Genomic DNA, 12,768 nt, shown 5'->3' with positions numbered 1-12,768 from the left:
TGGAATAGTGAATCTCTACTGAGAAAAATGTAAATGGTACCTGTTAACTTGAAAAGTACCACTACATGACATCACAAGGTGGAACAGAGCATTTTGAGCTTTGGCGATGTAGACACACTAATGATAAAGGGTTATTCAAACATGTGTGAATGAAACAAAACATTACTCCAGGTATTTTTTAAGGAGGCAACAGCATTATAAAATGACTTAAAAAGAATGAATTTTGAGTAATATGGGACCTTTAACACACAAGCAGATAAACAAACATATGCAGGAACCAAACCAAACCCTGCCCTTAGACCCACCACAGCAGCAAAACCATCAGCCTTTTTAATCACTTTATCTTCTCCGCCTCTTGCCAGTGGCTAAGAAGGACTATGCACTAACCATAATGGCATCTCTCAGTTATTTTAGTGTTTTGTTGGTTTAGTTAGTTTTACTCTATAGTTCCTGGGTTTGCTATCATAGCATATTATTGTATCAAGAACTTGACCCTGTGTTTGAAAAAGAGTTCAGAGTTTGTATGTCAGAAGATGTATTTTCGATGGACAAGGCTTTACTGATTTAGTTGACATTTGTGCATTGTGGAGATCCTAATCCGTGTTGACTTTGTGAGATGCTGTGGTAATAAGATGCGTTGGATTGGAGATAAAGAATATTTATAACTACAGGTTTTATCTCTAGCTGTTATTTATGGCTGTGTGCAGAGACATGTGGCCAAATAGGAAGAGAAATAATATCCTTTGACTGTTCAAGGTTATACATTAGTGAAGATTTTCTACATTAAAATGCTAAGGACCCACAAAAAGGATGTTCATGAATCTCATAGTCTCTCATTCACATTTAGAAGATTATATCGTAGGTGGAAAGAGGTCCAAATTTGTGTCACAATACAAAAATGTAAAACATAGATTTCAATTATATAGAGACTGACATTTTCAACAAAGTCTTTTTTAAGTCTAATGAACATTTTAATGAACTATTGTACAATTTTCAGAATGATCAATGAAAACAAAGTCCAGAACATACTACAGAAGGGAGGGCATGTGACAAAATTAAATATAAAATACTTCCTGGTTGGACACCGCAGCAGATATGACACGTGGAGAGTCGTGTAACCTAGTAACCATAACGTAAACAAGGGCCAAAACACCAAAATGACAATACGTAATACTAATACTATAATACTTATAATCTGATCAGACTTATACAAATAAAACACAGTGTCATTTAGTGAAACGAAGGCTCAAAATGTCAGAAAAAGTCCTTCCTTGTGCATGAATTGCCTCTGCATTCTGGATGGACTTTTCCTGATGACATAAGCAGAGGGTCTCTACTTCACAACTCAGAAATTCTCCAACTTTTTCTTTTCTACTTTTCTTCTATGTGGTCTAGTTCTGATCAAGACTATTCAAAAAGATGTGTCCATTATAACAAACTAACAACTAATTTATTCCCTTAAAAACATCACAGTAAGTAAATACAATATTCAGGTGTAATGTTTTCTATGCTTTTTTAAAATTATGATACTAGTTTTTGTAGTGTCTTGAACAAAATACTGATGCACTATTGAAGAAAATGTGGACATCAGTTTCTACTTTGCCTGCTTTAGTCCGATAAGTGTTGAGCTGTGGAGATGTGATTCACTGGTGTGGTCCATCTGTCCTCACTCTGCTGCCAGAATAACACAGTTACAGCTACTGTTTCTTTTGACTTGTTTTTCTGTTTGTCCGTCCACATGACTGACTGTAGACGTGAGGATTTAGATTGTCACCAAGATTTTTAGTGCTGTCTGCTGTATTCTTGTCTATTCTCATTTTCTCTTAAATGAACTGTCCATGGTAGCTACATCAGCATTTATGGATTATTGTTATCAGTTAAATAGAAAACACTGTGTCTGAAGTCTAAATAAATCAAACCATATATATCATACTATACTATACTGTACTATACTGTACTATACTGTACTATACTATACTATACTATACTGTACTATACTATACTATACTATACTATACTATACTATACTGTACTATACTGTACTATACTATACTGTACTATACTGTACTATACTATACTGTACTATACTATACTATACTATACTATACTATACTGTACTATACTGTACTATACTGTACTATACTATACTATACTATACTGTACTATACTATACTATACTATACTATACTATACTATACTATACTATACTATACTATACTGTACTATACTATACTATACTATACTATACTATACTATACTAATACTATACTGTACTATACTGTACTATACTGTACTATACTATACTGTACTATACTGTACTATACTGTATACTATACTATACTATATACTATACTGTACTATACTATACTATACTATACTATACTATACTATACTATACTATACTGTACTATACTGTACTATACTATACTATACTATACTATACTATACTGTACTATACTGTACTATACTATACTATACTATACTATACTATACTATACTATACTACTATACTATACTATACTATACTATACTGTACTGTACTTTCATGCAGCTAAAACCTGGAACAGTCTTCCTGAACATGTGAGACAGGCCTCTTCTGTGACGCTGTTTAAATCCAGACTCAAAACATTTCTGTTTAACTGTGCATATAACTGAAAGGTTTTCATTCCGCACTCTTCTCTCTTTTTTAATTTTAATCTTCATGATTATTTATGTTTTGATTTGTTTTTATTATGATTTTAATGTATTTCTTATTCTGTAAAGCACTTTGAATTACTTTGTGTACGAATTGTGCTATACAAATAAACTTGCCTTGCCTTGCCTTGCCTTACTGTACTGTGCTATACTATACTATACTATACTATACTATACTATACTATGCTATGCTATACTATGCTATGCTATGCTATGCTACACTATACTATACTATCCAAACTATACAGTACTATAAGATACAATAAAATTAGACTGTTAATCTACAAGTTGATCTACTAAGACCTTTTAGTTAAAGGTGCATTGTGTAACATTTCTGGTGGAGGGCCCATCAAATGCTTTTCACCCTGAAAATGTCATTGCTCTGACTCGAAGATTTCACTGTATGGTAATAAAACTTTCTATCTACACGGAGACCAAACCAGACCAAGTTACAGGTCAGATCTGTGGAGAGGCAACCCCGCTCACAGTCAGAATACCTGTTTTTCTAGGTATTTTTGAGCTATAAAACCACCTGTAATTTGGTAGAGCTGTTTGATGTCATACTGCAGAACACCAGAGAAGGTACACAATGCACTTTTAATTTTTTCAGTTTTATTCACCAAGTTTCTGTTCTTTTCTGTTTTATTTGTTGAGTTTTGTTGAGAATTGTTGTTGTATCTAATATGATAGGAAGATTTATTAGTTTTTTTTTTTACCTTACAGTATATATGCCAGTGAAAACACTATTTACTGTAATCGTTAAGAATCCAAATACTTCTTAAATTGACAAGTGATATTTATGTTCACAAATAGAAACTAATTTTCAGCAAATATCCAAGGCCTGTTTCCTGTGAACTCCTCCACCGCAGCAGCAGTAGTCCCAGTGGAGTGAGTGTTTCCACTGTATAAGCATGCGATGTATTCACTATTTATGAGAATTCATGTCAAATTCATTGCTGCTTTATTCTTCCTGTATCTGTGTGTGTGTGTATGGCCACAGATGTAAACAGCTCTATGATCAATGCAGGGATCCCTAGATTAACCAAACAAGACTTAATACCTAATTTGGACATTAATTAGTCTATGTGTTAGTTGACAAAACCCTGTGATTTCCCATGATGCCCTGCACAGTTTAAAGTGGGCTCTAGATGTATTGTGGTGGAGCTTATAACAAGGTGGAGATAGGATCATTAGTGTTTCACAGTAAACAATAAAAGCAGCTTGTTTGGTTGGTTAGCATTTTACCTGCTTTCTTGGATACACAATTTACCATGAATTATTTATGAATGTATAGATTGCGTAAGGTCCTTGGAGATATTCTTTACACTGGCTTTTTCATCACACAGTGTATGTATGGGCTATAAAGCATTTGCTGCTGATCGTCCTGTAATAGTGTTTCTTCTCATAGTGGGATATAATATTTAAATAGTTGTTTTGGAGATTATGCAAAATTAGAATACCAAGTATGTCATCTATACTAAAAACTAAAGTGCTGAAAAAATAGTGTCTCTGCAGGACACAGAGAAAGGACACTTACGTCCAGATGACTGTTCCTCTCCTCTGACACAGGATCTGCTGACCCTACCTGACCAGTCCTCCTGTTATGCTACACTGAGACCTTTGACTGAGACACAAAGGCGACTGAGAAGCGTTCATTAATAAATAGTCCTTTTGAACCACTTCTTTAAAATCCAACTCTGAATCTTTTTTTTTTTTCAAAAAAAATAAAATAAAATTCATCCACCACAGAATTGAAAGTTGTTTTACATTATGAGATTTTAATGTTCCTTATTTAGCTTTTAATCTAAAATGTTCCCTCTATAATCTGCACTGAATCCTCCTCCTCATCCTATCACCTCTTCTATCTTCACAATCCCCTGTCATAGACTTTACCATATCCTTGTTTATAATGTTTCTCTTTTCTCCCCAGTGCACCCCCATCGAGGGCCACGGCTTTGTGTTGGACAAGTACAAGTGCCAGTGTCGCCGCGGGTTCTACCATCCCAGTCGAGTGGCTCTCAATGGATACAGAAGTAGGTTACAAATCCCCTTGTGGGGTACAAAAATACAGAGCGGATTGTACTGTCAGATAACATAGCTTGAATCTTTTAAAAGCCCGCTGTAGAGATTTACTAAGAAAAGCTAGATTTTTTGGATAGAAGTGCAAAAATGTGTTTTCAAGAAAGTATTTTAAATCTCATTTTTAAAAACTTTTTAAAAACTCAGGAGTTATTTTTCACATTCACCACATTAGAACAAAAGAGGTCTGGATCACAATTAAATAAACCCATTAGGAAATAAATAGCACATTGATAAAAGTTATTATGCAAATCAAATGTAGCTACAGTAAAAAGCGCTTTAAAAATTCTACATACCTTATCATCAGACATATTCATAACTCATAGTAGCGTATGGGATCACCAGAGGCATACTGGCAGATTTTTAAACCAAATGCCCTTTCAATTGCCACCAGCTAAATTACAATGGCTTAAGTGGGCAATGTGGTTGATGATACAACAATATTGTGCCTTCGTGGACTTGTACCGGCAACCCTCCAGTTTGTTGACACTGGTTTCTGGATCTCTGGATTTAGATGATTTTAACCTGCAAAATGGAACCATTTATTTTATCTACACTAGCAGTCAAAAATTTTAGAACACCACACTTTTTCCAGTTTTTTACTGTTTACTGTTGACCAAAACATATTCTAAACTTTTGATTCATGAAAGTGTCCACCTTTGGCAGATATAACAGCTGAACACACTTGTAGCTCTTTCTTTTTACAATAGAAAATATTCAAATATTCTTCAAAAAGTTCTTCCCAAGTCTGTTGCAGAAGTTCCCATAAATGTATGGCACTTCTTGGTTGCTTGGCTTTCACTCTTCTGTTCATTTCATCCCAAACCAGCTCGATGGGGTTTAAATCTGGAGACTGTGTTAGTCACTTCATGTTTTCAAGCTCACCATGTTCTTTTTTCCTGTGGTAGTTTTGGCAGAGCTTAGACTTTTTTTTGTTATCTTTTATCTTTTTTTAACCTCTGGCTGTTCACTACTTACCTTTGTACCATTTCAAGCTCTTCATTTGGCTTACACGACTTGAATTGCAATAAATAACTGGAAAAATTAGGGTGTTCTAAAACTTTTGACCGGTAGTGTACATCATCTCACAAATTGCCAATTTTACTTTAAAATACAGCTCAAACACAGTTGCTAGATTTTTCTTCACTACAAAGTGATACATGTCATATTTTGCATATTGTGGGTGTGTTAGATTCAGACAGTGGAGTTTTGACACCTTGACTGAGGATCCTGCAGTGTCTTTAGGTAAAAAACTCTCATGAAGAAGACATCAGAAAACCACATAGCTCTAGCCCTGACTGCTCCAATATGGCCGCCCGGGGGAATGAGACAATCAGCTTTATTGTGGTGCAGCACGGTGAGGCCAGAAGTGAAAGTAGTCAATCTGTGGTCGGCATCAGTGAATACAATCCAGGAAAACAATTTAGTGACGTTTCCATAACAACGGGCCAAAAGGACAGAGGTATCAAAGAACGCAGACTAGAAGCAGGAAGCTGGAACAACAACAAATGAACTCTAGGAATGTGCCGCAAATGTCTATAAAATGTGCCATTGACTTTTCTACTACATTAATCTGACAGTGCGTACATATAGATTGTATAGGAGTACTTAGAGGAGCAGTATTCATAAACTTGGAGAAGCCATAGTTTGGGTAACAACCTGTGACGGAAAGAGCATTCACCACCGCAGTGAAGCCACACACACTTCCAAATACGGCATCATGATTTTTGGGGGAAAAAAAACAACTATTGTGATTTTTCTGACAAGTATTGTGATCGTTATTTGATTTGTGATTATGTTGGAAAAAGTAGGATTTTGTTCAGAGTGCACATTGTTAACAACTTCAGGAGCATCATTGTTTGAGAGATTGAAATATGATCTGATAAACAACAAGACATTTTTCAATAAATGGGAAATTTTGTTGTATACAGAGGACATTCTAAATAATTGCCTTTGTGATTTGATAAATTCCCCTTTTCAAATTTGGATTCATTTACAATATATTGGGCTGATTTACAAAGTTGGAGATCCTCATGTACTTAAGGCTTTTCTTAATTACTTCCTATCTCCATTGCTGTTTCTGAGATATGCTCAACCCCAGAGACCCCTAGTGACATTTAGTGACCAGTCTTTTGGCCCCAAGGCTTTACTAATTAAGAGATATTTGAAAAACTTCATTATTGTTCCTACTGTATGAATGTGGGTGTATAGACAGTATATGATTTCAGTGTGTTTAAATGTACTGGGTTCTACTGTGTAATATCATGTTGAGTGTGACGCCAAAGGGCTGCTCTATCAGGGTTCACACTGGCTTCACACCTCTAACACTTCTCTCACTCTGGAGTCAAGTGAAAACAATTTATACTATTTTTATCTCAGACTTCAATTCACTGTTTGTATCGTTTAAAATAAAGCAATGTCCTGGTTCAGTCAAGTCCCTAAATGTAGGTTCATTACCTCCGCCAAGGAGGTTATGTTTTTGCCGGCGTTTGACTGTTTGTTTGTTTGTTTGTTTGTTTGTCTGTTAGCAACATAACTCAAAAAGTTATGGACCGATTTTGATGAAATTTTCAGGATTTGTTGGAAATGTGAAAAGGAAGAACTGATTTCATTTTGGGGGTGATCTGGAAGAAATCCTGGATTCTGGATCACTTTGAAATTTTAGTTAACATTGTGGTAAATGGGGCCAAAAATTTTGTTTCTCAATATCTCGGTTAATTATTGACCAAACCCCATGAAATTTGACTCAGGGATGGACAATGGGATCCTCTTTCATATTCCAAAGGCTGATCCGGATCTGATCCAGAAGACTGATTTTATCGCAATTTATATAAAAAATGGGGGTAGTCCTTGGCGGAGGTCTGCGCTCTCTGAGTGCTTTTCTAGTTGACTTTGTAATGTATCCAACACTTGCTAGACTTTGATTAGTCTATCCTAAATACAAGACTGCTCTATTTGCTTCTTTATTATTCATATTAAACTTAATGGTTTTTATAATTTAAATTGACTGGGTCTGTAAAACCTCACATTGTAAAGCCAGTCATACAGTGGTGAGGGATTTAGGGTTAGGGTTAGATTCTGTTTATTGTAGCTAATAGTAAATGGTCACATTTTTATATAGTGCTTTTCCACCTTCAAGGCACTCAAAGCAATTCAGTTCAAACATAAAATATATTGATTGACTTGTACCACACAAGTTCATTATTTCTTTTATATGATCAATAATAACTTCATGAAATAATTAAGGGTATCAAAATGCAATAAATGCTTTTATTGCATTGAGGGATGTGTTTTCGCTGAATTATGGTGTAATATATGTTTCCATTAAACATATTGATTTATAAAATGGCATAAACCCAATAAGAGTTTGCCTCTTTGTGGATAGAGGCGCAATTACTCAATATTAAAACGTTATAGAAGTTATGTAAGAGTGAATAGCCCCCCAAAGCATAGTTGAATAGTTAACTAGTTCTATTTGTAGATTTTAACCATTAGATCAAGAACATTAATGACACAACAAACTGAAATAACAAATCAGACCCGACCTCTTGGCCATATCACTCTTTCTTTTAGTATTTCTTGGTGGAAAAATGGTGACGTGGCTGGTGCTGTGTGTGCATATTGTATGAGCCCCGGGATTTAACTGGGGTTACAGCTTATCAAGCACGAATCCACAACAAGCTGCTCACAATATTTCTCCAAAAATAAAGAATAGCAGGATTATAAATACACCATAGTGGTGTTTAGAAAGCAGCCCCCGTCAGATTAGTCTTGAGAGTTGTGTAATCGACCAGGAGTATTATTATAAAAATAGTTATGCATTGGCTTTAGCTCATTATTTTCACCGTGAATAACAATACAAAATCATTCCTTAGTAGAAGGTGAATCACTGTGGTTTTAGCAAGTACATCAGTGATAGTAGGATTAATATGAATAGCAGCACTAACAATTGTATGAATTCATAATTCAGCACCAATAATCAAATTCTTTTCTGATACTAAACTTTGTGTTACTACAGTCTGAAGGGAATTGACATGATTATGCTGCTATCAGGCTGTATCAGATTCCCTTTTGTTCATCGACGCTTCATAATTGCAGGTTGTTTTTGTCATTATCTCTCCAACTCAGTGTGATTAAGATGATGATGTCGTCTTGCTGATCAGCTGAGCCTTTAAAGGAGACACGAGTGCATCTATACATTTGAATTAATTACACTGACAAATCCTCACAAATCCCAGACTCAGAGCATTTGAGAACTCCTCAAAGAAGAAACATTATTTAACATAACATACATAACATACATAGATCATATCTCTGGCAAACAACACATTACATATATTTATAGTTGAAGAATGGCTCTGTGACTTTTCGAACCTAGCATTTATGACCAGGAGTCTGAGACTTGTAAGTACAGAACAGTGGGTGGAGATATATCACTCAAAATACAATTTTGCGTAAAGTTTAAAAGTCTTTTTGTACATTATATGCCCCCTTTAACTAACCTTAAGTATATAATATCCAATGTATTTCTGTTAGGTAAAGACAGAGAGGACCCATCGGAGGGCTCCACCAGGTGCCTGCCATGTCGAGAGGGATGCCCCTTCTGTCAGGACGATACCCCGTGTGTGGTGCAGGAGGACGGCGCGCTCAGGCTCTCTGTGGCCACTCTGCAGGGGCTCTGCATGCTGCTGGACCTGGCTTGCATGGTGGCCCTGTATCACCTCCGCAGAAATAAGGTGAATGTTTTTGATAATCTGAGTTAAACCTAAATATGACTGTCTTCTATCATAGACAACAATAGACTATGAGAGAGAGTTGTATGGTTAGTGTTATAAGGGGCGTGGGGGGTGAGCTCTGTGTGAGCCCCTGAGAATCACTGTCCGATAATTACCCTCAAAATCCATGGGCAAAATTGGCTTGAATTTTCCAGTTTCCATTTATAGATTTTCACACTGCCTTGCTCTTTCCCACATTTTTCAGTTCACAAGGAATGTCCTGAGAGAGTTGTGAATTTACATAAAACACCCAACATTTTCATGTGGAATATAACACGGTAATTAAATGAACCCCAGAAACATGGTGCTGTCACTCACTTTAGGCAATATCAGAGAAACACCAATTTAACAATGCTGTGGTGTGCTTGCCCTGAACCATGTGACAGATTGTTATTCAGTAAGTTGCCTCAAAACATGTTCAGAAAAATTCACTCATTTATCTGAATTCATTTATCATGGGGCTAAAAGAGAATAGATTGAAGACTTTATTTTTTTTTTCAATAGACTGACTGAAGTTTCCTCTCATACAGAGCATCCGCACATCTGGACTGATTCTGCTGGAGGCCATCTTATTTGGGGCTCTGCTGCTCTACTTTCCAGTAAGTATAATTTTATGGTGTATTCTAAGCATGTCTCACAGAGCTATCATAAAAAATGAGGGGTGAGGGGAGGACTTTGTTTTCATTCACTACCTTATTCACTATCTTCTATGGTTGGTTGTTTTTTTATATGTATTTGCTGTCTCTCTATGTCATCTTGTGTAAGGTTAAAGTGCACTTTATCTTTCCAATACACGTGACAAGATTGCAGTAGAAATATGAGCCACACACAACCACCAGCTGTAGATCACTCTACCCCCAGGTCTTATCCAGCATCATCAAAACACATTAGCTTTAGAAGTGGCAGAGAAGCGTATCGACAAACTACCTTTAGACCCATGGGCAGATTTTATTTAACAAGCTGTAATAATAGTTTGTGGGATTATTGTTTAGAAACAGATTAGTAGCACAATAGAATATCTTTACGCTCTACTGTATAATTGAAATTCATCTTTTGCTCTCCACATAATACAGCACAAGACAAGATGAAAGCAGCAGCCCTGGAAAAATACACTAAATACATTACAAAAAGGAAAAAAAGAGGCTCAGACAACAGAGTCAGAGGGTGAGAGGGTTCTGCCACTATGAACTTGGCTTTACTCAATGTCCTCTCTCTGTATAGCTAGCCCAGGGTTTTTTAGATCTTGTTGCCCAGTTTTGTTTAATTTATTTATTTTTTGTTGTACATAATTTTCTTTTGTAAAACTTTTTTTAATACTTAGCAAACTATTAAGAAGTTTTAAAAATAACTCAAAGGCTGAATCCACCCTAGTCCCTAACCCCTCGCTCGTGACTTGGTGAACTCTAATGCAATCATTTTTCCACCAGAGATTTCAATATAATTAATTTATTTGACTTTGTTTATGGTAAAAACACATTTGAATTTGAGCCAGAACATCCCATACAAATCAGAAGTCAAAATTGGATGTTATTTATATTATGGGTGTTATTTATATTATTTATATTATAGAGTTAATCGCTTGTGTAGTTGGCGTCATTGTGCACACATTCGTAGACCTGTCACAATAATTACTATATCGACTTATTGTTCAAAAAAAATTAAACCTGGAACAATATATTTTGGGGCTCAGTATTTATCTGGTGTACAGTTTTTGTGCAACACAGTGATGGGGAAATTTGTCTTATTTTAGATGTAACATGAAAAGATTTGAGCTGCCAAAAGTTGAATAAGTGACTTCTGTGGTTAAATATTGCTTTATTCTGCTTTCTTTCTGCTCATACCTTTTAATAATAATGCATATTTAAAAATGTGTTTACTGGAATTATCTTGCTTTGAGGTTATTATGTCATGTGCCATAAAGTAGTTTCAGTATTATCGTTTATTGCGGTATATCTCTGTAGCAATATATCATGCTTCAGAATGTGTTATTGGGTCAGGCCTACACATTAGTTTATATATGTGCTTCTATGGGAGTTTGCATTGTACTCTTGTGTATGTGCACACAGCCCACGCTGCACCTGGTGGGCTGCATCAGAAGTCCAACTTTAGCCCACAAACAGATGGATGAAACCTGTATGCCATGTCGGGAGATATGTGATGTAGCGGGGGAATTCGCTCTCCTCAAATACCCGCTCAGACTGCCAAAGACAAAGGCCTGGGTGGATTCCTGCCATTTGTTAAAAAATATGAGAGCAGGAAAATGGAGGACGATCTTCAAAGAACAATCTGACTCTGGGGATGAGAGGGTTTTGTTCTTCCTGGAGTCAATGCTACCATCATAGATATATTTACAAAGGAATCAGACATTTGTTAAGTCAAAGTGACCAGTTTTTGCATGGAAGGTATTTAAAGCATTTAAATCTATATCTTGGGTTCAACTCCCTGGTTTCTCTATAGAGTTTGCATGTTTCGCCCTGTGTCTGAATGGGCTTCCTCTGGGCACTCAACATGCTTAATAGGACAAATGTCCCTATAAGAAGCTACTGGAATCGGACAACAGACGTGAAAATCCTCTGTCCAAACTTGAGATGATCCAACCACAGTTGCTAATTTGTAGCACGTCTCTCTAATGCATCTACTCTCCAAAATTCTGTTAAAATTCAGAATAAAATATATAACTTATTTTACCTGAGAAATATGTTTTGGTGCTTTGATTGTTGATTCTTTAAAAATCCATGTGTTTTCTCACTAAGACATTGTAAACCTACAGATAACATGAACCACACATAGTCCAATTTAGGCATAAATGCATTAAAACATAGTGACCCAGATGTAATTTTATTCCATAATACTACAGTTCAATGTGGCATTTTATTCTCTCTTGGCTGTTGATGGTGTTATGGCTTCAACTTTTCAAACTGACATTTCATTTTATATCTATTTACCATAAACATTTTGTTGGAGCAGTGATGAAATTGGCGACAGAGACGTTTTACTGCCAGTCCTAAAACCTGATGAGAACGGGGAGATTTATGACCCTTGTAGTTGCTGCTCTCACCTCATGTGACCACACCTTGGCTCGCACACATTTCTGCTCTAAATGGATTTTGTATTTTGCAGCCAACCACCCACTGCTCCATCCAGCCCAAGGACCAAAAATAGCTCCCCTAAAATGTGCTGCCACTCTTTTTGACTTACACACACTTGAACACACTTAAGG

The 12,768-nt window shown here is 36.0% G+C and overlaps 1 protein-coding gene across 1 annotated transcript in view; it reads left to right on the top strand.

Moving 5' to 3' along the window:
• The window catches only part of gpr158b (G protein-coupled receptor 158b), a 46,787-nt gene that overhangs the window by 18,161 nt on the left and 15,858 nt on the right, over positions 1–12,768 (top strand). The window contains exons 4-6 of the mRNA XM_055151942.1: positions 4,625–4,727; positions 9,310–9,509; positions 10,079–10,147. Coding sequence (XP_055007917.1) covers positions 4,625–4,727; positions 9,310–9,509; positions 10,079–10,147 — 372 coding nt within the window. The remainder of the gene's footprint in view (positions 1–4,624; positions 4,728–9,309; positions 9,510–10,078; positions 10,148–12,768) is intronic.

Source organism: Boleophthalmus pectinirostris, unplaced genomic scaffold, assembly GCF_026225935.1.
Source record: "Boleophthalmus pectinirostris isolate CB_2022bp ecotype Guang Dong unplaced genomic scaffold, ASM2622593v1 HiC_scaffold_16, whole genome shotgun sequence".
Classification (NCBI taxonomy): Eukaryota; Metazoa; Chordata; class Actinopteri; order Gobiiformes; family Gobiidae; genus Boleophthalmus; species Boleophthalmus pectinirostris.
This window is presented reverse-complemented; position numbering and strand designations above follow the sequence as displayed.